This window comes from Acomys minous (genome assembly GCF_964271855.1).
Source record: "Acomys minous genome assembly, chromosome: 19".
NCBI classification, from domain to species: Eukaryota; Metazoa; Chordata; class Mammalia; order Rodentia; family Muridae; genus Acomys; species Acomys minous.
This window is the reverse complement of record NC_140499.1, coordinates 65,629,345-65,652,060: the sequence shown is the minus strand read 5'-3', so window position 1 is coordinate 65,652,060 and position 22,716 is coordinate 65,629,345. Positions and strand designations below refer to the sequence as shown.

At 56.8% G+C, this 22,716-nt stretch overlaps 1 protein-coding gene across 7 annotated transcripts; it reads right to left on the bottom strand.

Moving 5' to 3' along the window:
- Window positions 1–7,086: 7,086 nt before the first annotated feature.
- SEMA6C (semaphorin 6C) lies at window positions 7,087–21,065 on the bottom strand. Of its 7 annotated transcripts, XM_084769639.1 has the most exons (21): window positions 20,435–21,065; window positions 18,459–18,508; window positions 17,580–17,669; window positions 16,580–16,748; window positions 14,482–14,596; window positions 14,135–14,198; window positions 13,965–14,021; window positions 13,562–13,663; window positions 13,277–13,367; window positions 12,942–13,061; window positions 12,688–12,776; window positions 12,178–12,395; window positions 11,823–11,954; window positions 11,402–11,554; window positions 11,078–11,251; window positions 10,621–10,767; window positions 10,251–10,328; window positions 10,115–10,161; window positions 9,602–9,646; window positions 9,300–9,395; window positions 7,087–8,920 (listed from the first exon to the last, which is right to left on the bottom strand). In XM_084769639.1, the coding sequence occupies exons 4-21, from the start codon at window positions 16,692–16,694 to the stop codon at window positions 7,890–7,892; spliced, it is 2,874 nt and encodes a 957-aa protein (XP_084625765.1). In that variant the 5' UTR covers window positions 16,695–16,748; window positions 17,580–17,669; window positions 18,459–18,508; window positions 20,435–21,065; the 3' UTR covers window positions 7,087–7,889. The 7 variants fall into 7 exon arrangements, with proteins under 7 accessions (XP_084625765.1, XP_084625764.1, XP_084625766.1 ...); XM_084769638.1 differs by lacking the exon at window positions 17,580–17,669 and having other exon boundaries at window positions 20,435–21,064; XM_084769640.1 differs by lacking the exon at window positions 17,580–17,669 and having other exon boundaries at window positions 20,449–21,064.
- Between the last annotated feature and the right edge of the window lie 1,651 nt (window positions 21,066–22,716).

Sequence of the window (22,716 nt, the reverse complement as noted above, 5' to 3'; positions counted from 1 at the left end):
CGTGCGCCACCACCGGCCGATTCCTCAGTTTCTTCCTTGTGAGGAACACCAGGCTGAAGGGAGCGAGATTAGAAAGGCAGAGAGTGTGAACAGGACTAAACAGCGTTGCCGCCATCTTGGGCCAGTCAACTGTCCGTCCGTTCCTCACCCCCCCCACCCACCCCCACCCCCGGTCACCTGGGCTTCTTGACAGCTTGCACCCCTGGGCGTGGGTCTGTGGCTGCTCACCACCTCTCCTGGCAACTCTGCCCTGCCTGGGGCCTGGGGAGGGGCTTGCAGGAGAAAGGCTTTCCAGGTGCAGCCTGTTATGGGGGAGGAGCACCCACACCCCCGTAAGGAAACCCTCGTCTATGCTGTCACTGCCCCCCCCCAGTGAACCCCTGCCTAAGCGAGACATGGTTTCAGTCCCCTCTGGAAGGGATTTTAACGACCCCCACATCTGTACTCTCAGCTTCCTACCACTGCGAGGAAGGAGGTGGAGCCAGGACAACCCAGAAAGCTTGACGCCTCCTGACCTCGCGTGCCCAGTGGCACACATGCACACATTCTCACGTGCAAACACAAGCACAATCGTAAGGGTTTTTAAAATAAATACTTTTAATGAAAAACAAAAACCTCAGGCTAGAGAGCTCATTCAGTGGTTAAGGAGAGCACATGCTGGTCTACAGAGGACCCAAGGTTGGCTCCCAGCATCCGTGTTAACCAGGAGGGGTCACTGAGGCAAAGAGGACAGAGGCAGGAGGGAGGACTGAGGAGGGAGGAGAGAGCAGCGGCAGGAGGGAGGACTGAGGAGGGAGGAGGGAGGGCAGCGGCAGGAGGGAGGACTGAGGAGGGAGGAGGGAGGGCAGGAGGGAGGACTGAGGAGGGAGGAGGGAGGGCAGCGGCAGGAGGGAGGACTGAGGAGGGAGGAGGGAGGCTGAGGCAGGAGGGAGGACTGAGGAGGGAGGAGAGAGCAGCGGCAGGAGGGAGGACTGAGGAGGGAGGAGGGAGGGCAGCGGCAGGAGGGAGGACTGAGGAGGGAGGAGGGAGGGCAGGAGGGAGGACTGAGGAGGGAGGGCAGCGGCAGGAGGGAGGACTGAGGAGGGAGGAGGGAGGGCAGCGGCAGGAGGGAGGACTGAGGAGGGAGGAGGGAGGGCAGGAGGGAGGACTGAGGAGGGAGGGCAGCGGCAGGAGGGAGGACTGAGGAGGGAGGAGGGAGGGCAGGAGGGAGGACTGAGGAGGGAGGAGGGAGGGCAGCGGCAGGAGGGAGGACTGAGGAGGGAGGAGGGAGGGCAGGAGGGAGGACTGAGGAGGGAGGGCAGCGGCAGGAGGGAGGACTGAGGAGGGAGGAGGGAGGCTGAGGCAGGAGAAGGACTGAGGGAGGAGTAGGGCTAAAGTAGGAGGGGGCAGAGGCTGAGGCAGGAAGAAGCTGAGGCCCACAGCTCCATCTGCAGGCAAGCTCTCCAAGTCAGTGTTTCAAAAACCAAACAGCTCCCGTGAACTAGGCTTCCCGTCAGTAAATTGCTCTTTGGCAAATGTGTGGCCAGCAAACGCCACCCATTAACCAGGAGGTCACAGAAGCACCAGGGACAGCACTATCGCTGGGCAGAAGGGAAAGGCAGGGGCTTGAGGAGTCTTGAGAAACAAAGAACAGAGTTCTGTTGGATTAACATGCTGGTGAGAGAAGTCACAAGGAAGACGTGAAGGTTGGAGGAACTGGTTGGAACTCTCTGCACCTGATCTCAGCCAAAAGGCCAGGGAGCACAGCAAGGTTGAAAGGAGAGCAGCCTGCAACTCCACCTCCAAGGGACACACGTGCGCATCCCTGCATAGGGACCCATGGACGGAAACAAGTCTTTTTAAGATTGATTGATTATGTATACAATGTTTTGCCTGCATATACACTTGCAGGCCATAAGAGGGCACCATATAGATGGTTGTGAGCCACCTTGTCGTTTCTGGGAATTGAACTCAGGACCTTTGGAAGGGCAGACAGTGCTCTTGACCTCTGAGCCATCTCTCCAACCCAACAAATCTTTAAAAGATAATTTAAATACGGGCATGGTGGCGCACGCCTTTAATCCCAGCACTTAGGAGGCAGAGGCAGGCGGATCTTTGTGAGTTTGAGGCCAGCCTGGTCTACAAAGAGTCCAGGACAGCCAAGGCTACACAGAGACCCTGTCTAAAAAAGAAAAAGAAAAAAAAAAGGGAAGAAAGAGGTGACATTGGAGAGGTCCACCACAGTATTGCGATGGTTGGTTGGTGTTGACTGTCAACTAGACAAGGCCTGGAGTCACTGAAGACACAAACCTCTGGGCGTATCCATGGCGGAGTTTCTGGATTGGGTTACTTGAGGTAGAAGGGCCCATAATAAATGTGGGTGGTATCATTCCACGGGCTGAGGTCCCAGACTGAGGGTGGCAAGCGCCTCCACTGCCTGAGCCAGCTAGTTGGCCTGCTCAGATGGCATTTGAGAGACTAGAGGTGGGGCCTGAGAGATGGCTCAGCAGCTGACAGCATGTTTACTGTGAGGGCCTCGGATCCCAGGTTCGATTCCCAGCACCTACACGATGGCTCACCATTGCCCATCGGTCCAGGTGCAGGAGGTGCAGGATGCACGTGACACCTTCTGCCCTCTGCAGGCACCAGGTGTTTGCGTGGTGCACAGCAAAATGCTCACACACTGAAAATAAACATGAATCTTTAAAAGTGTTTTAAAACCAGCAACAGGGGCCAGAGAGATGGCTCAGTGGTTAAGAGCACTGGCTGCTCTTCCGGAGGTCCCACGTTCAATTCCCAGCAACCACATGGCGGCTCAGAACCACCTGCAACTCCAGCTCCAGGGGGTCTGCTGTCTTTTGCTGGCCTCTGTGGGCATCAGGCACACATGTGTTGCACAGTTAGACAAGCACACAGAAAGCAGTACACATAAAAGCAATGAAATTAGGCCAGGTGCGGTGGCCCATGTTAAAAAAAAAAAAGTACAAAAATTAAAAAAAAAGTAAATGAAAAATTTAAGAGTGAGAAACAAACATATCAGTGTGTTAGCTTCCAGGCTCCCTCGCTTGGGGCCACACTGGCCTCCAGTGATCCTTCGCCCAAGTCACTGCTCCTCTGAAGGCAGCTCTACCTCACGCTTCCACAGCCAGTCCCTCGTCTTCTCTTTTGACAAGGCCTCACTACGCAGTCCCGAGAGTCTAACTCATGGTGATTCTGCTGCCTCAGCCTCTTGAACAGCCGGATGACCATCCTGGCTTTGTGTGTATTTGCTTTGCTTTTCATGTTTCCCAGGCCTCAAACCCGAAGCCCAGCATCATCCTGGCTTCCTGACACCACCACCCGCATCCCTCCTGCTGCTGGGCTGGGAGCCGCTGGGTTAACACGGTGCTGGGGATCAAATGCACGCCAGGCAAGCACTGTGAGCTGCGCCCAGCCTGAATAACCTTAAACTTAAGGAGTCAACAGTTGTAAAGTGTCATCTGCTGGGTCAAGTGGCAGTGACTCATACCTGCGTGTTCCAAAGCTTGGGGTGTCAGCACTAAGAAGCAATAAATAGTTCAGGCCCTTGTCACTTTGCCCCCAAAGAACCCAAGATGCCGAGCAGCTTTTGAAGCACTCTTGATTGTGAAGCCTTTTGAGTCTCAGGTCCCCAAAGCCTTTGACACCTGATGGCTTCAGCCTGCTGGGGCCCTGGTTTCCCAGTAATCTCCTGGGGTGCGTCAGAGATCCCTGAGGATGGAGCTGCAGTCATGCTCTGCTTTTCCTAATAACAAAGCAGGCTGGGAGTGTGACCCTTCAGCAGCAGACACACACATCTGTAATCCCAGCACCTGGGAGTTACAGGCAGGAGGGTCAGAAGTTCAAGGCCAGCCTGGGACACATGAGACCCTGAAAACAAACAAACAAACAACAAACAGAACTCCACCAAGCAGATTCCTTAGTTGAACTTAAAGGAAGACATGTTCATCTTCCATTTTCGGGTTGTAACGTCCGCCACTTTCCCTTAATTTATTATCCACGATTACAATCCGCCAGCCCAAAGGTTTCATGAGTAACAGTGAGTTGCATCTTTGGTGGTGGCCTACGTTATTTTGGGCAAATGACCATGTCCTCCAGAACACTTAATTGTGGGGCTTTGGGGAAATGGGGGAGGGAGGCTGTTGTCCAGGCTTGCCTTGGAGTCACAGTGTCCTTGACTCAGACTCCAAAGGGAAGTGAAAGAACAGTGGACCGCCCCATACCTGGCTGACCTGCCTAAGTTAAGCCTAAATATTTACATGCTTTACAAATCCCGCTACATGTTCTTCCCATTCCTTAAGAAAGAAATTGAGGGCTGGAGAGATGGCTCAGAGGTTAAGAGCACTGGCTGCTCTTCCAGAGGTCCTGAGTTCAATTCCCAGCAACCACATGGTGGCTCACAACCATCTATAATGAGATCTGGTGCCCTCTTCTGGTGTGCAGGTGTACATGCAGGCAGAACACTGTATACATAATAAATAAGTAAATCTTTGAAAGAAAGAAAGAAATTGAGTGGCACAGGCTTTTAATCTCAAAGGCAGAGGCAGGCAGATCGCTGTGAGTTCAAGGCCTACCTGGTCTACAGCGTGAGTCCAGGACAGCCGAGGCTACACAGAGAAACCCTGTCTGGGGTGGGGGCGGGGGACAGCTTGGAGAGGTTAAACTACAAAAGGTTTCAAAAAGCTCGAGGACGGCTGTTACTGTAACATAGTTGCTTTCACTTCATGTTGGTTCCCAGATAGAGGAGTAAACATTCTCCTAAAAATACTGGTAAATGAATACAGCCAAGGACATTTACCTGTAAATTGCTTCTGCCTGCAAAGAAGCCCAAGAGAAATGCTGAGCAGTAGCTCCATGGTAGCATTTGTACAAGAACCTGGGTTTGATACATTGCCCCCTTTTTCTCTCTGCATGTGTAGTTGCCGTGTGTGTGTGTGTGTGTGTGTGTGTGTGTGTGTATTCAGCCAACCACAAATCAGGAATATTTGGGGGAAATTGTATGCATACTGAACATAAAGAGATTTTTTCCCCCTCTCATCATTACTTCCTAAATAATGTGGTGTAACAAGTCCTCACACCGGGAGGCTCACACCTGTAATCCAGCACCTGTGAGTCTAAGGCAGGCGGCTCCATCAAGGATAGCACCTACTGCATACTGGAGTACAACCTCGTTTCAAAGACAAAAACAAAATAACAACAACAAAAATGCTATCACTGACATTGTATTAGGCATTGTTAAGAAACCTGGGATGATTTAAAGTATACCAGAGGCTGGGCACGGGTCACAGGCAAATACCATGTCCTTGCCTCAGGGTCTTGAATATCCACAGGGTTCTTTTTATATGTGGGGACTGTCCTATCAATGTCATATAGAAGCCAGGGAGGAGATAACTGTACTTCTATTTTAGTTCTTTAAAAAATAATTTAAAACAAAAGAACAGGTTCTGGCTGTTCTGGAACTTGCTTATATAGACCAGAACTCTGCCACTCAAGTGCCAGTTGGCCAGTTTTACTTCTTAAAAAATAATTTTTTTCTTTTGGGTTGGTTTTGGGTCTCATTGCGGTCTTTTCTCCCTTCTTTCCTTTCTGATAGCATCCTTACGTCATAGCCCGAGCTGACATCCGGTTTCCCAGAGTGCTGCTATCATAGGCGAGCGCCACCACTCCGTGCTTTATGTGGTGTTTGGATTAGAGCTGAGGGTTCTCGGGTGCCACAGGCTGTACAAACAGCTGCATCCCAAGCCCTCTCTCGCCTTCCCGGGATCTGTGTGTGAGAGAGAGACTGGCGGCGTGTGCTGCCAGCCGCACACGTGTAGAAGTAAGAGGATTTCCACCGTGAGCTTCTGGCAACTTGACTAGGCAGGCAAGCACTTGACGCGATGAAGCGCCTTGCCCGCCCTCGTCATCTTTTGCCAGAGACTAGCTATAGGCCAGAATTCAAGATCTTCACGGCCCATTCGCACTAGCTGTTGTGTTTTGATAGTTTTGAAGAGATTAACGCAGCCAGGAGACTAAAAAGATACCACGCCCTCCTTCCTTTTGCCCCAGCCCTGTTTAGGATACTTGTAACATCCGCCTCAGTTTAAGGTCCCCAAGGAAGAATAAACTGACCTGACAAAAATGCACCAAGCTAAGAGATGTTAAACTTTCAAGGCCCTTTGGCCAATTATCTTAACTGAGCTGCGTTAAGAGACACCCGGAGGGTTAGAAACCTTGAGGGGGAAAAAAAATCTAGGTAGAATTTATTATACCAAGAAAAACCGACGCCCAGTAAAAAGCGGACCCCAAATTTTGGCACAAACAGCCTAAACTAGTGGAATGGGAGGGACCGACGTTCCACGATTTCTCTTTTACAAATGCGCATCATAGTACTTGAGCCTCGCGACAGTACTATTTCAGATGAGAAAGGAGGCTTAAGGCAAAGCTTCGCTCTCAAGGATGAAGGCGAAGAGGTAAACAATGCGCTCCGGAACTGCTGGCCAAACTGTTCCCAGCACTTTTCCCCACCTCTCAACCAGCCGTAGGGCTTGGTCGGGCCTCCAGGAGGCGCCAACGGGAAGTGGCCTAGAGCCGCCACGCGCCTGCCAAATTCCGGCAAATCCTCCAGCACAGCCAGTACCCACGCGAGGCCTTAAGCGTTCCGAGCGCCAGGGTGGTGGGTGGGACAAGCGTTCCGGGTCATCCCTCCCTTTGGAGCCCAGGATATTGTGCAGGTATAAGGACCGGCGCGCTCTAGCCCAAGGCCAGCCAGCAGCTGCAACTGCCCCTCTAGGAACCCACTGCTGGGGCGGACCCCTGCCTTTCTTTTTTTTTGGGGGGGGGTCCCGAGACAGGGTTTCTCGGTGTAGCCCTGGCTGTCCTAGACTCACTTTGTAGACCAGGCTGGCCTAAAACTCACAGCCACCCGCCTGCCTCTGCTTCCCGGGTGCTGGGATCAAAGGCGTGCGCCACCACGCCCAGCCCCTGCCTCTTTCTTACAGGGCTCACCTGCTGGGTTTTTGTTGTTTTGCTTTGCAGCCTACCGCTCAAGCGACCCCAAACTCTTCTCAGCCAAGTTCTCTCTTTAGGACAAGATTTGCTGATGTGAAATTAAAATCACGCAGCAGCTTCATTTTATTTGTCCAAAAGTTCCCTCCCCCACCTCATAGTGTAGGCCGTGGAAAGGTACCTGACCTCTATCCAGACACGCGCTGAGCGCCTTCCCCAGCGCCCCCAATCTGTACCCGTTGCTCCCCTGGGTCCTGGCTCATCCCACACACACCAGGTCTTCGCTTGCCTCCTTCAGGAAACCTTTCCTGATTAACGCCCCTCAAGCGGGGGGACGCGCACAGGCGCCAAGCCAATTGCTCCGGAGAGATTGGGGGAGCCATCCCCGAGGTGAGGTGGAGGCAGGCAGACATTCAGGGGCACAGGCACCCAGAGGGCCGGACGGGCTCGCCCTCCTTCCCCCTCCCGCACCGCGAGAAAAGTCAGGCAGCGGCATGGAGTGGGGACGCGGGGGACACGGGCTGTATTGGGAATCTGGAGGGGGGTGGTCTCCTACACAGTAGGAGGAGGCACGTCCCGGCCCCTGGAGGCCCGAGGACTCTGTACACAGCGCGCGGCTCCAGCCCCGGGCGGATCGCCCGGGGGGGGGGGTTGGGGGGAGCCCAGACGGCAGGAGCCGGAGCACCGAGTTAAGGCAGCGTGGCTGGAAGGGAGCGGGGAGTGGGAGGCCGCTAGGTCCCCCGAAATGCTGGCGCTCCTCGCCTCTCTAGGGCGGGGGGTGGGGAATACAGTCAATAAATAAACCGAGGCGAGAAGGGAAGGGGGGGGGGTCCCCGGGAGACTCTCGGAGTCCGGGAAGGCCGGCGGCCTCCAGCGCCTCGACGTCGAGGCGCTAGCAGCTGCTGTCAGAAGTTGAAATGGGCTCCGTGGGGCGCGGGCTGCGGCGAGGTGGCGAGGGGAGGCTTGGGGGACAGCGGAGACTTCACGTCCACCCTCTTGAGGGAACGGCCGCGATAACCGTCGGGCCGGCCGAGGTACAGGAGATGCCTCCCGGGCCCCCCGGAGTATCTACCCGGACCCCCCGAGGGGACACGCGTGAGCAGGGCCGGGGGCGCACGGTGCGTGGGGAAGGGCAGTCTGCGGCTGCCGCCGACGCCCAGGCGCGGAGCCGGGGCGGACAGGGCGGGCCGGCCGCTGGGAGCCGCGCGCTTGCCTTCGGGCGGCACGTCGAGCCTCAGCGGGGGCGCGCAATCCCGGGACAGCGGGCTGGAGTCCGCGAACAAGGCGGGTCCGGGCTCCGGGGCGGGCGGCCGCGAGGGGAACGGGGCGGTGGCGACGGGTTCGGTGCCCTTCCTGGACGGCTGCGGGCCGTGCAGGTAGCGCAGCAGTTCCTCCAGCGTGGTCACCTCCACCGCCTGCCCGGGGCAGCCAGGCGGCGGCGGCCTCACCAGCACGCGCGGCGCGGGCCCGCCCGCCGCAGTGCAGCCCCGTGGGCGGCCTGGGCCCTCCGAGGCGTTGTTCCCGTTCTGATTCCACTGCCAGGGACCCCCGGAGGCACGGAGGTGCTTCACCGGCAGCTCGGGCGTGGACTCCGGGGTGGGCAGGCAGGCCAGCTCCGGTGGGGGCCCGCCCTCGGGTGGCGGCAGGAAGGTGGTGTAGAGCTGGGGCGTCTGCGCTCCTTCTCCATCCTTGGGCGGAGGCGGGGGCTCAGGACCGCCACCGTGCAGCCGGGCCAGACTGCGAAGGGAGAGAGGGCGCGGCAGCCCCGGGGTCTCGATGTCCTTGCTCCGACGGCGACTCGCGCGGCGACAGGCACAGGACACCAAGAGGCCGGAGACCGAGGCGCCCAGGGCGAAGGCCGCCGCCACACAGGCCAGGAGGAGTGGGATGGGGATGGAGCGGGAGGCTGAGGCTGGGGGAAGGTCCCTCCGCACGCCTGCCGACCAAGAAGGAGGGAGGAGGCTCAGCTTTAGGGAAGGCGGTGCGGTGCGGTGCGCACGGGTGGGGCCAAGAGCAAGTTTTCAAATGCTGCGGCTCAGCTTCGCTGCACAGTCTCAGGATCCCTAAACACACAGGCTAGAGCACGGGTCTGGGGTATTTCCCGTAACAGGTTTAACCCCTGTAGCCATGCCACGAACAACTGTCAAACTGCCCGTGCAGGACACTGGCGGCTGGGATGTCCAGCTGCGGTGAAAGGGAGGTTCCAAACAGGTGTTAGTGGGCGTCAAACACCAATCGGCACCCGGCTTAGAACTCTCAGAAAGACTCAGGCAGTTACGCACTGCACTCCTGTCCCTCCCGGGTAACCCCCTTACCCTGCGTGTGAGCTCCAAGAGTAGAAGACTGGGGCCCTGGGTGGGCATCACTGGGGGAACTGGGGGTCTCAGGGGAAGGGCCAGGACCCAGAAGCACTGGTAACAGAGACCAGGTCAGAGCCGGTGAGATTTATGCTCTCCTGACACCACCAAGCCCCGCCCCCGCCCCCCTGGGACCCGGGAGAGTCCAGAATTCCAGTGTGTCCTCTGGCTGTTCAAGGCGGAAAGGTCTGCTTATAGCCGAACGGGTTTGGTTGTGTGGGCTACGCAAGGGGAAAGGGCACTGAGACCAGAAGGCTCACCATAAGCAGAATCTCCAGGGCCCGATTGACTCCCGGTCGCTCCATCTGTGGCAGAAAGAATGAGGGAACGGGTAGAAGGAACTGTGGTACAGACGCTGAGAAAGTTGAGCCCGAGCCCGGCATGGTGGCTCAAGCTCGGGAGGCAGAGACAGGCGATGGCTGCGAGTTCGAGGTCTACAAAGTGTGTCCAGGACAGCTAAGGCTAACACAGAGAAACCCTGTCTCGAAAAACTAAGAAAAAAAAGCAAGCAAGAAAGAGAAAGCAAGCCGGGCACACGCTGGGCACACGCCTTTAATCCCAGCACTCGGGAGGCAGAGGCAGGCGGATCGCTGTGAGTTCGAGGCCAGCCTGGTCTACAAAGTGAGTCCAGGACAGACAAGGCTACACAGAGAAACCCTGTCTCGAAAAAAACAAACAAACAAAAAAAGAGAAAGTAGATACCCAAGTCTGGGATGCCACCAGAGCCACACACAACTGTGTCAGCTGTGGCCACTGCCGGCCCTTGTGTTTACCTTGACAATCGCCATGCTCCATGTTCACAGTCAGATCCACGTCAGCACTAGAAGGAAAGGGAGAAGGTGGCTTGTAGTGGCTCCATGCTCTGCCCAACACTCTCCTCAGGAGACCCAGGGGCTCCTCCTCACTTACCCACCAGGGCCCCTGATATTCACACAGCCTCTCAGTGGATGCCATCCACAGTACGGGTCCTGGGAAGCCAGACAGCTCCTAGGGGACACTGAGTTGTGTGAGGCTGGTAGAACCCCACTTACCACATCCCACTGTCCGTTCCGCTCACCCTGGCCCTGTAATTCCACCCCACCGCTCCAATCTGCTCCAGACGCTAATTGCTGCCCACTTTCAGACTACCCAAGGTACCCCCCACCCTCTCCTCCGTTTCCTTGCCACTCTCAAGACTTGGGGGTTTTTGTCTTGTTTTGTTTGGGGTGTTGTTGTTTTCTGTGCTCCTTCTAGCCCAGGAAGCACAGCCAGGCAGCATCTAACCATAGTTTCTTCTCACCTCTGGCACGCTCCGTGCCGGGCGCAGCGGCTGAGAGGGAGGTGGACGACACATCCGGGAAAGGCCACAAAAAGCCTGTGACCCTCAGTGTCCAGCTCCAGCCCTATGATCCGCCGGGCAGCCTGGGCTGAGCGCTTCCCACCGCACCTAAGGTGATGCCGCGAGGGGTCAGGCTGGACACGCTAGGCTGCCTTTGCCCCAAAAGGTGCACAAAACAACCGAGCACAAACCCATAGGACCACCCTGCCCAACACAGAGGAGCCTTCTCCTCACCAAATCCCTTCCCTACCTCAAGGCCTCTAACTGCCAAGCCAACACTGGAGTATCCAACTTATCATGCCCGCCTCCCCCCACCCCATCCCACCCCACCACCCCCCACCACCCCACCCCGCCATCCCCATCATGAACCAGGTACCCCACCTCCGACCTGCAGGGACCCGCCCAACAAACCACTCACCGGGCAGGGTTGTAGGCCTCGATCTCTTCCAATATGATAGGCTCGGGTCCCAGAGACTGTCCCCCTGGAGGTAGCACCTTCAGTACTGTCCCATCATTGGAGCCAAGAAACAGGACTGTAGTGTTTCTGTGGGGGCCGGCCATGCCGTCCACGGCTACCTGCGTCAGCAGAGCCCTGGGCGATAGGCTTCAGGTGAGGACAGTGTGTCTGGTGAAGCTTGCTCTGCTCCCCCTGCCCCGCTCGGTTACTCCTTCACAAGTCCCAGCCCCACGCCAAAGGCCAATGTGCTTTATATCTCACGGGGGGGGGGGGGGCAGTGCTCACCTGCTGGTCAGAGTGAGGAGCGGTTGATGGGTGGCGGGTGGCACAGCAGGATCCAGCAGGGGGTGTGCCTTGATGAAGAGCAGGACATCGTCAGGTAGGTCTTGAGAGGAGGAGAATAAGGCAGCTCCTCCTATACCTGCACAGGACCCTGGCCTGGTGGGCACATGGGAAGGGGCAGCCTTAGGGCAGAGAACTGGGGTGAATTAAGCTATGTGACTCCCCACCCCCCACCCCTGCGCTCAAACATGGTCGGTAACCCTTCACTCCCCTGTAAACACAGACTTGCACCATGGCTTCCCTTCCCTGTTGCAAGGCACACCGGCCTTCGCCCTTGGCCACAGTGACCTTAGCCCTCTTCACAACCCAACATCAAAGGCAGGCATTGCTTCTGCCCCATAAAAGCCACCTCCACCCTGGGTACCTGGGTGAGGGGACCCTGTCCTCAGACACAGGGGTCCAGGCCCCATCCAGGCTCCTCTGCTCCTTGAACTTGCCCTCAAACCCACGTTCAATATCATCCAGGTGGAAGGCGCAGACTGCAGACCCAGGAATGCTGAGGGAGCCAGAAAAGATGCAAGGTAGATGTTGACAGGGACTGCACAGCTCTGGCTGCCCTCGGTGCACCATTTCACAGAGGCAGAGACCAGCGGGTAGGGCAGCCGCTGGGGGAACTGGCCTTGCTTGGAGCTTCCTCCTCAGTAGGCATTAAAGGGGCGTGTGGATGTTGGGCTGGGGCTGGGTAGGGAACCAGATCACACAGTCTGCCTGGTACCAACCTGTTGATCTGAGTACTGAAGACTCCAAAGAGAGCAGAGCGGCCGTGCAGGTTCGCAGGCCCAGTCAAGGCCTGCAGGACGTCAAAGTAGAAGGTGGAGTCCCCAGGGACAGAGCAGTTGAGCCTCAGCTTGAGGAAGGACGTCCAGTGGCGATCCAAGGCCCGAGGTGAGCCACCCATGTCACGTTTACACACTCGGGCTACCCGGGAAAACTGGACCTGCGAGAGTATTGAGAGAGAGCTCTGCATGGCAGCTGGGGGAAATGCCGCGGGATGAGTCAGGAGCTCCAAGCAGCAAGTGTGAGGGGCCCAGCGAAGAAAGGGATGGTGTGACTGGGCCCATTTGGGTCAAGATGAGAGTTAGGAGAGAGCTGGAGGCTTTGCAGAAAGTGTGGGGGGAGGGGTCAAGAATCCAAGGCATTTGTTTTGGAGACCAGGGCCAAGGGCTTTCCTCAGGACCTAGAAGAACCCCCCCCCCCAGCTTTCCGCCTGTGCTGCCCAACTTCCTTACCCTCCCCAGGCGGGCATCCTCCACAGAAACCTCTCGGAAGAAGAAGTACACGTGTTCTCCGTGCTCCAAAGCATAGACAAAGTGTGGCTCTAAGGTAAGGTGCGACAGGGTAGGGCATCCATAGGTGCTCAGAGACTCGTGCCCCACGCTGTCACCTCCCCACCGTCACTATCCCCCACCCCACCCCGTGCACGCACAGTCCCGTTTTACTCCCACCCCAACGTTGGCACAATCTGCGCCCCGGGATGACTGACCTCGAAGCCACTTGGAGTCGTACTTTGCAGAGCGGAGTGGGGGCTGAGGTCCAAGGCTCCTGTAAACCACAGCGTCACTGGCCTGGAAATCTGCTGCAGTGGCTGAGTACAAACTGCCCTCTGGAGGGATGAAGGGAGCCGGGTCACAGAAAGATCGGGACCCGCTGGGGTACCCACCCACACAGTCTACCTAGGCCTGGCTCCAGCCCCTACCTCAACCCTGCACTCGAGAACATGCGCGCGCGGGGGGGGGGGGGGGGGTAGGGAGGGAGACCAAATTGGGAGAGGAACTCCCTCTTGCCACATGCCTGCTTTTCACATGCCCCGGTGCACACCTGCAAAGATGGCCACGTTGGACTGGGTGGCATCAAAGGGGCACCGAGCTTGCCCGCTCAGCTCCTCACCCTCCTGTTGCAGCGAAGTTATCTGGGGGCAGAGGAGGCAAATTCCTGGAACCTTGGGGGTCTCAGAGGCTGGCCCCACAGCCGGCCCCCACTCACCGTCCCCAGGCCCTCCACGCGCGCATCCACGCATGCGCATTCCCGCCCCCGGCTGCCCGTCTCTTTCCCATCAAACTGATTTATTATTTTGGGTTTTCCTCCCAGTCTCTCCCTTTGTACCCCATAGGTGCGGCACATGGGGCTGAAGGAGTTTGTTCCACAGGCAAGGAGTGTCTGCGAGTCCCAGGGAACGAGAACACGGATGTAGTTGTAGCATTCGTCCTAGGGAACCCAAAATTCTAGGTCAGTGACAGGCATGGGACTGAAATTAGGGGGCGCAGGAAGTGAGCCAGTCAGAGCAATGCGACTGGAGTCTCCGGCTGTTTACTGGCCCTTAAGCCCTCAGCAAGTCCTTCCGTTTCTTTTTCCTGGAGTTCCCTTTAGGATTCACACTAAAAACTGTGAATTCTGTCTCCTTCCTTTTGTCCTCTGGGCTGGGATGAGAAAGGGAGTAAAAGGACGGTGATGCAGCGCACTACCTGAGGGCAGCGGTCGCTTCCCTCCAGCCACATCCAGTCCTCACCGTAAGCTTTCCCCGCACAGCACAATTCTCCACAGCTTGGCTCCTCCATGTCAGAAACTGAAGAGGGGAACAAGACAGGAGGTCACGGGGCAACGCGGGCCCCTCCTCACCGCACAGCTCCTTTCCCAGCTTTGTCTCCCGCCGGCACCTCCTCACATAGCGCCCCTCACCTTGTTGGGCACCAGTCCCTCCCCTTCTTCTTGGGCTTGAAGATCGAAGGAGAAAACGTGATCCCTGAAGGAGCAGGTAAGGGGGGTCAGAGCTGAGCCGAGGCACCCCGCCTGGGCTCCCCAGCCCCCTCCTTGGCCAAGCCGCACAAAGCCCCTGCTCCCTAGCCTCCCCCCCCCCCCCGCACTCCACGCCTCGGCATTTGTTTTCTGGGTCCAAGCATGTCCATGTCCCATGGCTTGTGCACCTGGCATGTGTCCCCTGCAAGATGCTGCAGTGGCCATGCAGGTCCCATGTCTGCCCAGGAGCATGCATTGTCTGCCCCACAACTGTGCCTCGGCCATTTTACCGGGCGGCCACAAGCAAGGTCCGGTTCAAGGTCAGGAATCGCTGAAAGTCCAGCCCGAGTTCTGCAGCCACAGCGTCATCCTCCAGGCCCCGGAACCAAGATAAGGGAGAAGAACCTAGGGGTACAGTGGTGACACAGAGGATGGCAGCGGAGATTACACACGCTTCCCAACTCCCTTTCCCACCAGAAGAAACCCAAGAATCTGAGGCAGGAGCACTGCTGAGAGTTTAAGGCTGGTCTTGGTTACATAGTAACCACCAGGCCAGTATATGAGACAAGACGCTGTCTCAAAGAAGAATAGAAAGGGGACAATGAGCCGGGCGGTGGTGGCGCACGCCTTTAATCCCAGCACTCGGGAGGCAGAGACAGGCGGATCTCTGTGAGTTTGAGGCCAGCCTGGTCTACAAAGCGAGTCCAGGACAGCCAAGGCTACACAGAGAAACCCTGTCGCGAAAAACCAAAAAAAAACAAAAAACCCAACTCCCTGAAACTGAACAAATTCACTAGGTCCGCCCTCTGCCAGAGTAAACAGTAAAAGCTGAGAGTCCAGGCCTGTCCCATCGCCCCCCCATCCCACCCCCCCACCCCCAGGAAGTGAAGCTGAGCTGCAAAGAAGACTCTTCAGAGGAGGGGGGGAAAAAAAAAAGACCAGCCCAGCTGCCTGCAAGAAGCAGAAACCAGCCAGCTGCCTGCAAGAGACCACGGAGGCACCTGGAAAGGACACTGTCCAATCAGCTGAGCTGCCTGCGGCTCTACAGTGTGATCCAGGTTCCCAGCTTCTGTGAGCTGTTGCCCACACTGGGGTGGGCTTTGGTGATGCCGCTGTCTTTGATTGAGTTCTGCTCCTGCAAGTAACCCCTAACCCATATTCCTGTAAACCCCAGTAAAACTTATTGGCTTCCCCAAGTTGGACGTTGGTGGTAGCCATTCTTTGGCCTGCCGTGGCCTGCCGTGGTCTGGGGGGAGCAGTCAGGAGTGTTTCATCTCCCCAGGAAAAGTTCTGTCACACATACACATAATTAAAGAGCGTGCTTCTCCTGTGCCTCCTCAATCCTCCCCTCAAGACTTCACCACTTTAACCCTCCAGGGTTCCGCCCTCTTCTGACCACTGCCCACCTGGTCTGGCTATGGAAGCCACAGGCATTAGTGTTTAGGGGGAACCCAGGGTTCAAAGATGACTTACCACTCACAGAGTGCTGAGAACTGAGTGTGGCGAAGCGTTTGCTATTATCTGTGTCATCCACTCCCCCACCCCCACATCACTCCCAATAGCCCAACTGAAATTACCCTAAATCTAACATCATTAGCACAGACCCAGACAGATGAGGGGTTTTCTCAGAAAGGGGATTTCTACGGTTTCTGTCATGGTGGGACACAGGCTCACTGGTGGGTAGAGAGGAAAGTAACGGGTGTCGGGAGCACCGACCGGGCACAGGACTCCACTCGGTAGCTAAGAATAACATGCAAGTACAAGGCGCTTCGTTCGGGCCAGGCAGTGTTCTCAGGCTGTGCCTCAGCTGTGTTTTCTCTGTTCCCTCACTTAATCTCTACATGGCTCTCCGTGAGGTAGAACACTATGACTACTGTCCTCCTTTTACAGATGTGGAAACTGAGGCAAAGAAAGGCTATATAGCATTGAGCAAGTTCACGCAACCAGCGAGCAGCTGAGCGGGGACTCAAGCCTGAACGGTCTGGTCTGGCTAAGGCATTACATTGCTTATGTTTGTCACTGAGACAGGGTCTGGCTATGTCATCCGGGCTGGCTGGAAGTCACTACATAGCTCTGCGGGTCCTCAGACTTGTAGCAATCTTCCTCCCTCAACTTCTCAAGTGCTGGGATTATAGAGCATGCGCCATCACATTCTGCTACACAACACATTTTTAGCCACCCAGCAACACCACCTCTGAGGGAAGAAACAAAACCCAGGGTTGAGAAACTTGTGGCTCCAGCTCATTCTACCTGTTGGTTCCCCTCTGCTTGGCCTTTCAGCTTCCTTGAGACTGCTAACATTCCTACACATCGGGGTGGGGTGGGGGTGGGGGTGTCTCATTTTCTACTTGCTTCCCCCCAAGAGGGTAAAGTGGGTGGGGCACTCACCTTGTAGGTCAGAGGTCAACAGAGGGATGGGGTCCTGGGGAAAGGCAGCCTGGGCACAGGGGATTGACAGCAGCAGCAGCAGCAGCAGGGGCAGGGAGTAGGGGACACGGGGCATCCTGTGCGGGGCACCTCAAGCCCCAGGGGGTACCCCCTCACCCATATGCTGGCCCTGAAAGGGGAGACAGAAAAGTGGGGGAAGGGGCTAAGTTCTTTCCACCCTGGTTGCAGGCAGACTCCTCCCCAGGCCTATCCCCAGAAGACCCTGTGGGGTGGGGCAAAGAACCATCTCCGCCTCACTCCCAGCCAGCTGTCACTGTCACTTAGGGGGGGACTGGGGGGGGCTCCCCTCTCCAACTGGCCCAAACTGGTTGGTGTGAAGCCTGCGGGTATGACCCCAGGTGAGGACAGAACAGAGTGGAGGCCCCTCCCGGCCTTTCCTCTTCTCTCCTGCCTGGGTCTGGGACATTGAGTGGGTGACACCTCCTGGCCCCCTTGTGCTAACCCCTTCTCAGCTATAATTAGACACTGAAGCCTTAAAATTATAAATAGTGACTCCTTGGCACTAGGAGGAGGAAGAGGGCACCCAGTCTGCTCTCCCCTCCCCTTACAGACCCCCCATGGCACCCTGGGAGTAACGTAGGCACTGCGCCCAGGCAGAGGCAGCTGTGTGGCAGCCATGGTCCTGTCTAGGGCTGAGGAGGAACAGAAGGGGAAGAGCAAACAGCCTGGGGGGGGGTGGCCACTGACCCAGCCTAAGCTCATATTGGAGGGGCCGTTCCCACAGCTGAGGAAGAAGCTGGGCAGGACGGGGACGGGCGTGCATGGAGGGGCTGTCTTAGCCAAAAATGAGTCTGCATCAAAGCCAGATCAGAGGCTAAATTTAGCTCTGGCTGCAGCTGTCTCCTCGACCACTGTGCCCCCTCCCAGCCTGGAGCCCCCTGTGGCCTTCCTGGCTCCTAGGAACCAGTGTTCTCAGTGTGGGGAAGAAGAGCAGACCCACCCCCTATGCAGAGCGAAGGATAGAAAGGACGGGTAAGAAGCAATGGCTGAACGTGCCCCGCTTTCCCCGTCTTCCCTCATCAGGCTGCCTCTGAAATTGAAATATAAATAATTCAATGACAGGCAGTTGTAGCCCCAAAGTCCGAGAAAAGATGGATACTGTGAAAGGAGGGCTGAGACGGGTCTCCTCCTCCTCCTCCTCCTCCTCCTCCTCCTCCTCCTCCCCCCACCGCAGCCTCCCCCAGCCAGCTGACCCTGCCTGGACCCACTGTAGGAGGTGCACACCAGCTTCCTGCCTTCCCTTGCCGTGAGGGGCTGAAGGGGCTCCATTAATCAGGCCCAGGGAGCTAGGAGTCCTTCCTTCCTTTTGCTGACAGACAAGCCTTGGTGGCCATCGAACCCCTGGGCTTCCAGGGCCCCCCTCCACCCTCCCCCCCCGTAATTCTACTCTCAAAGCCAGGACCCCAGTGTCCACCCAAGCCCAATCTAGCGTCACTGGTGGGGAGGTTGACGTCAGGTGGGGCCCCAAGAGAGCTGGAGGAAGGGACAGGGTAGAAACACCTAATGATGACCCCCCCTTCCCCAGAGGCAGAGCAGTTAGCTAGCTAAGGACCCCTCTCCCTTGCAAGCCTGAGCCTTGCTCCCTCCCACAGCCCATGTTTCCGGATGCTGGTATTCCCAGGAGAGGAGAGAGGGACACAGCTCGTCTCCAAAGCTCTCCTACCTGCCCCCCCTCAAGTTGCCCTGGGCAACTGCTGTCTTCACCCTGGAAACAACTTTGGTCTCTGGCAGGTGGGGAGAAGAGCCAGACCCTCCTCCTGGTCCCTGGCAGAGCTGCTCCTACACCCTGCCCTCAGGAGTCACACTGGCTTTCCCTTACCTGGGGTGGTGGGTCCTACGGGGGACGGAAGGGGACACGAGCTCTCTGATCTAAGGGAAGAAGGAACAAAAGAAAGGAAAAGACTAAATCACCTCTCCCTTACCACAGCCTTTAAAAGTAAAGGTGCACGGTTTTGGGGAAATCTGTTGAAGCCAGTTGAGGGGAGATGCAATTGCGAGGGGTGCATTTTGTTTGATTACAAAATGAGGGTGGCTTGGCACCAGGAGATATGAGTATCATTTGGCCTTTAGCCAGAAACTCCTGGAACTGCAGGACCAGTCTTGGAGCAAGGGTTGTCTGGGAGTTGTGGGGTCCCGATGACCACTCCCAATGTTAAAACCTTCAGAATCCGAAAGCCTTCCTGCAAAAGCGCCCTAGCGAGGGACAATAGAGGCTAATTTGCATCTAATTTGCATGCTCTTCATTACCAAGCAAAATGCTCTGATAGCAAGTACCCTCATCCCCCTTATTTTCTCGGAGAACAAACCTGGCCCGCCTCCCATCTAACCTCTCACACTAAGGACCCCCCCAGCACACGCTCACTTTAAGCTGGGTTAGTCCAGCCTCTAAAAACACTTGGTTGGCCTTTTTCTTGGCCCACCAGACTCGCGTATGATACATCTTTAAGAGGGCTTCCCGTAGCTGTTTGGGGGAGCAACATCTGGGTGGCTCCCATCCAATCCCTGGCCTGGGGACAGGCATGCTGTGACCTGGAGAAATCCCAAGGAGCGACCCGGCTCCTCTTTCTCTTTTTAGGTCCCTTCCCTTGATAGAAAGATGAAACAGCCCCCTTTCCTAGCCATGCAGCCACCTCTGGGGAGTGGCCGAGGTCATAGCCGCGGTCTCGAGGAGCAGGGGAAGAAATAGGGAGGGCGGCTGGGGACAATAGCGGGAAGCCATGGGCACGGTCGCCCGCCCGAGCCCACCTTCCTTGGAAGGTTCAGGGGTTCGCTGAGCCTCAAAACCCTTTCGCCCTACCCTTGGCTCTTAGTCCAAGGCTTTGTACTTACCCCCCCTCCCAACCACCCGCCCCCAATGTGATAAACCAGGTGTCTGGAGCGTCGGGTGCGCTTAGCGTGAGGTGGGCCTGGGGCCAGGGGCTCGACGTGTCTCCCCCTCACTGGATCCGGGGCTCCGAGGAGGGGCGGGTAGCAGCGTCTGGGCCGGGACCGGGTCCCAGAGCCACGTTAGCGGGAGGAGGGGCTGCAGGGGCCTGCAGGCGCAGATCGTGAGGGAGTGGGATCTGGGGTTGGGGACGGAGGCGGGTCTCCTAGACCAGGGAAACAGGGCTAGAGGCTGGGAACAGCCAAGGGCGGGCCCTAGGCCCGCGCGGGAGCGGGTAGGTGAGCTAGGATGGATGTAGCCAGGCCCCCTCTCTCGTCCGTGGAAGACCAGTCTAACAAAGCCCCGGGCGGAGGGAGGCGAAGCGTGGAGGTGGGCGAGGGGACTGATTGCTTCTCCGTGGCCCCCACTCCTGGACTCTTTGCCAAGCCGACCCCTCCCCCTGGAAGTGCTCAGACTCCAGCCTGCACAAGGACGACGAAGCGACCCTGACACCAAAGTCCAGAACGACTTAGCCCCCTTCCTATGCCCGCAGGAGCGTCGAGAAGGTCTTACGGTCTTCGGGTCTCGGAGCCTCAGTTTCCCGGGGGAGAGGCAAGATGCGGGGCTTTCCACCCTCTGCATCGTGCGTGCCTCAAAAAATTAAAAAAAAAAAAACCACAACAACAACAAACAACAACACGTCTTTTGTGACCCCCAAATCTAGCGGGACGCGACTGCGACCAGTGGGAAGAGAAGCAGTGCAGCTGCGCTCGGCCACGGTCCCCTCCTCTTCCACGCACCCTAACTCCGCTGACCCTTTCTATGCCATGCACAAGACGCGTTGGACCCACTCGGGTGCCCGTGACACTCAGAAGCTTGGCCCCCGGCCCCTCCTGTGGCGCTCCCGCCGCTCGCTGCAGCTACATCCCTACCCCAAGGTACTTGCTCGGAGATCCGGGTCAGCGAGGAGGTCCGGGGAGCAGCGGGCGGCCGCGCGGAGTTCGCAGTCCGTGGCTGGGGCTCGGGCGAGATGCGACGAGCGTCCCGTCTGAATGGTGCTTGGATCTCGGCTCCAGGGCGCTGCCGGGCTCCGAGAGCCTCGGGTCCGAGTAGGAGCCCCGACTCCCGCCGCCGCAGACCCGCGGAGGAAAACAATGCGACCGCCCGGAGCTCTGGGCTCGGCCCCAGCCGCCCCGCCCGCCTCCCAAGCCGTTCCCGCCTCCGGCCCGCCTCTTGGTCCCCGCGACCAATAGAATCCTCAGCGGCGGGCTAGACCCCGCCTTCTCGCCACCTCTCCACCAATAGTACTGCAGAGGGCGGGGCGTCGAGCGCAGGGTCCACCCAGAGCTAAAACCGAGAAGGGTGAGCAGGAGGGGACTAGAGTCAAGCTGAAGATTGGAAGCACCACGGACAGTCGCTGAGACACGGACACACGAGACACACACACACACAGAGACAGACAGACAGGCGGACAGAGAAGAGTCCCCGAGCAGAAGTGTCACAAACAGGAAGGAAGACAACCCGAGGAGAGAGACAGGAAACCAGGGGGCCTCAGCTGGGCTGGGCTGTCAGAGGCTGCGCGATCCTCCCTCGCTTCCATCAGCGACTCTGGCGACCCTGCTCTCTGGGGAGCCTCCCGCCTTGTTCCTCTCCTCATTTCTCCTTGCTAAGCTTCCGCCTGCGTCTCTTTTTGGGTCCCCATGTGCTTTCTCTGGGTCACAATCATCCTGACCCCCATAAGAAGGCCTGCGTGTAGTTTTGGGGGTGGAAGGCCTGAGTGTCCTCCGCTATGTCGTGTACCCATCATCTCCTCCCCTCCGACTTCTACGGTCTGACAGACGGGTCAGCCTTGAGCCACCAGGCGGGCAACTAAGAAGTCTGAAAGCGAGGGGCTGGCTGTCAGAAGACCGTTGGTTGACAAAAGACGGCAGGTAGGAGGGAGGGCTGCAGCTCAGAGCCAGGTGGAGACCAAGACTAACTAATTTAGAGAGACCTGGAGACATAAAAGGGGAGAGAGGGAACAGCTGCCCTAACCCCTTGGAGGCGAAGTTAGTATGTCCCACCTCCCCAAAGGGCCCTGGGACACCCCTCAGCAAAACGGCTCCTTGGCCCCGCGCACCAATAAAGGGCCTTTGACTTGGGGAATGCCAGTGGAGACAGAAAATAAGGCTACTTCAGACAATACTGCTTAGCTTCCACCTTGGTTTTGGCCTGCTAGGATTTTTTTTCCTTTTGCGTGGGGCTGGGACAAAGGGTATTTTCAAAATTCCCTGGGATGTAGGTGGCTTGGAGGACAATGACATCCTAAGACAGTGTTGTCTGAGTGGGCACTTCCACGCACGGCTCAGTCTCTGGATTAGAGGGAAAAAAAAATACGGAGTTACCGGTTTCTTAACTGAATGGGGGTCCAACTAGTATAAACACACCACCAACCAGACTGTGTCCTGCAGCAAGTGAGCGCTGAGAGACAAGGCGGACTTAGGGTCAGGGGAAGCCATGAGATAAACAGAACGAGAAAGGAATGCTATCTACACACTGCTGGGAGATCCCGGATCCAGAGTGATCCAGGAGACAGTAAACTTAGGGAACATAGACCGGCAAAATAGTGTAATGGGTCAACACATTTGCTTCAAAAGCCAGAGGACCTAAGCTCAACGTTCAATGCCCACGGCAGAAGGATAGAACCAACTCTCTCCACACACGCTGTAGCATTTACACACACATGAGCAACAATGATAATAAATTAAAACTAAATAAAAATAATAATTAGGGGTGGTGTCCCATGCCTTTAGTCCTAGCACTTGGGAGGCAGAGACAACCAGTCTCTGAGTTCAAGGCCAGGATGTTCTACATTTAAGAGTACCAGGACAAAAAAACAAAAACAAAAACAAAAAAACAAGCAAATAAACAAAAAACTGACTGAGTACCAGGACAGCCAGGGGTATACAGAGAAGCCCTGTTTTGAAAAACAAAAGCCAGCCAGCCATGGTGGCACACGCCTTTAATCCCATCACTTGGGAGGCAGAGGCAGGCGAATCACTGTGAGTTTGAGGCCAGCCTGGTCTACAAAGCAAGTCCAGGACAGCCAGGGCTACACAGAGAAACTCTGTCTTGAAAAAAACTAAATAAATAAATAAATAAATAAAATAAAAAATCAGATCAGCTCCAGGAGATTCAATACCATCTTCTGACCTCTTTGGGAACCAGACATACA

Coding starts and splice junctions, on each gene's coding strand:
- SEMA6C (XM_084769639.1), bottom strand. CDS start 16,694: ATGCCCCGTGTCCCCTACTCCCTGCCCCTGCTGCTGCTGCTGCTGCTG. Junction 13,664..13,964: donor CTGTGCGGGGAAAGCTTACG/GTGAGGACTGGA, acceptor TGGGTTCCCTAG/GACGAATGCTACAACTACAT. Junction 12,396..12,687: donor AGGATGCCCGCCTGGGGAGG/GTAAGGAAGTTG, acceptor ATACTCTCGCAG/GTCCAGTTTTCCCGGGTAGC.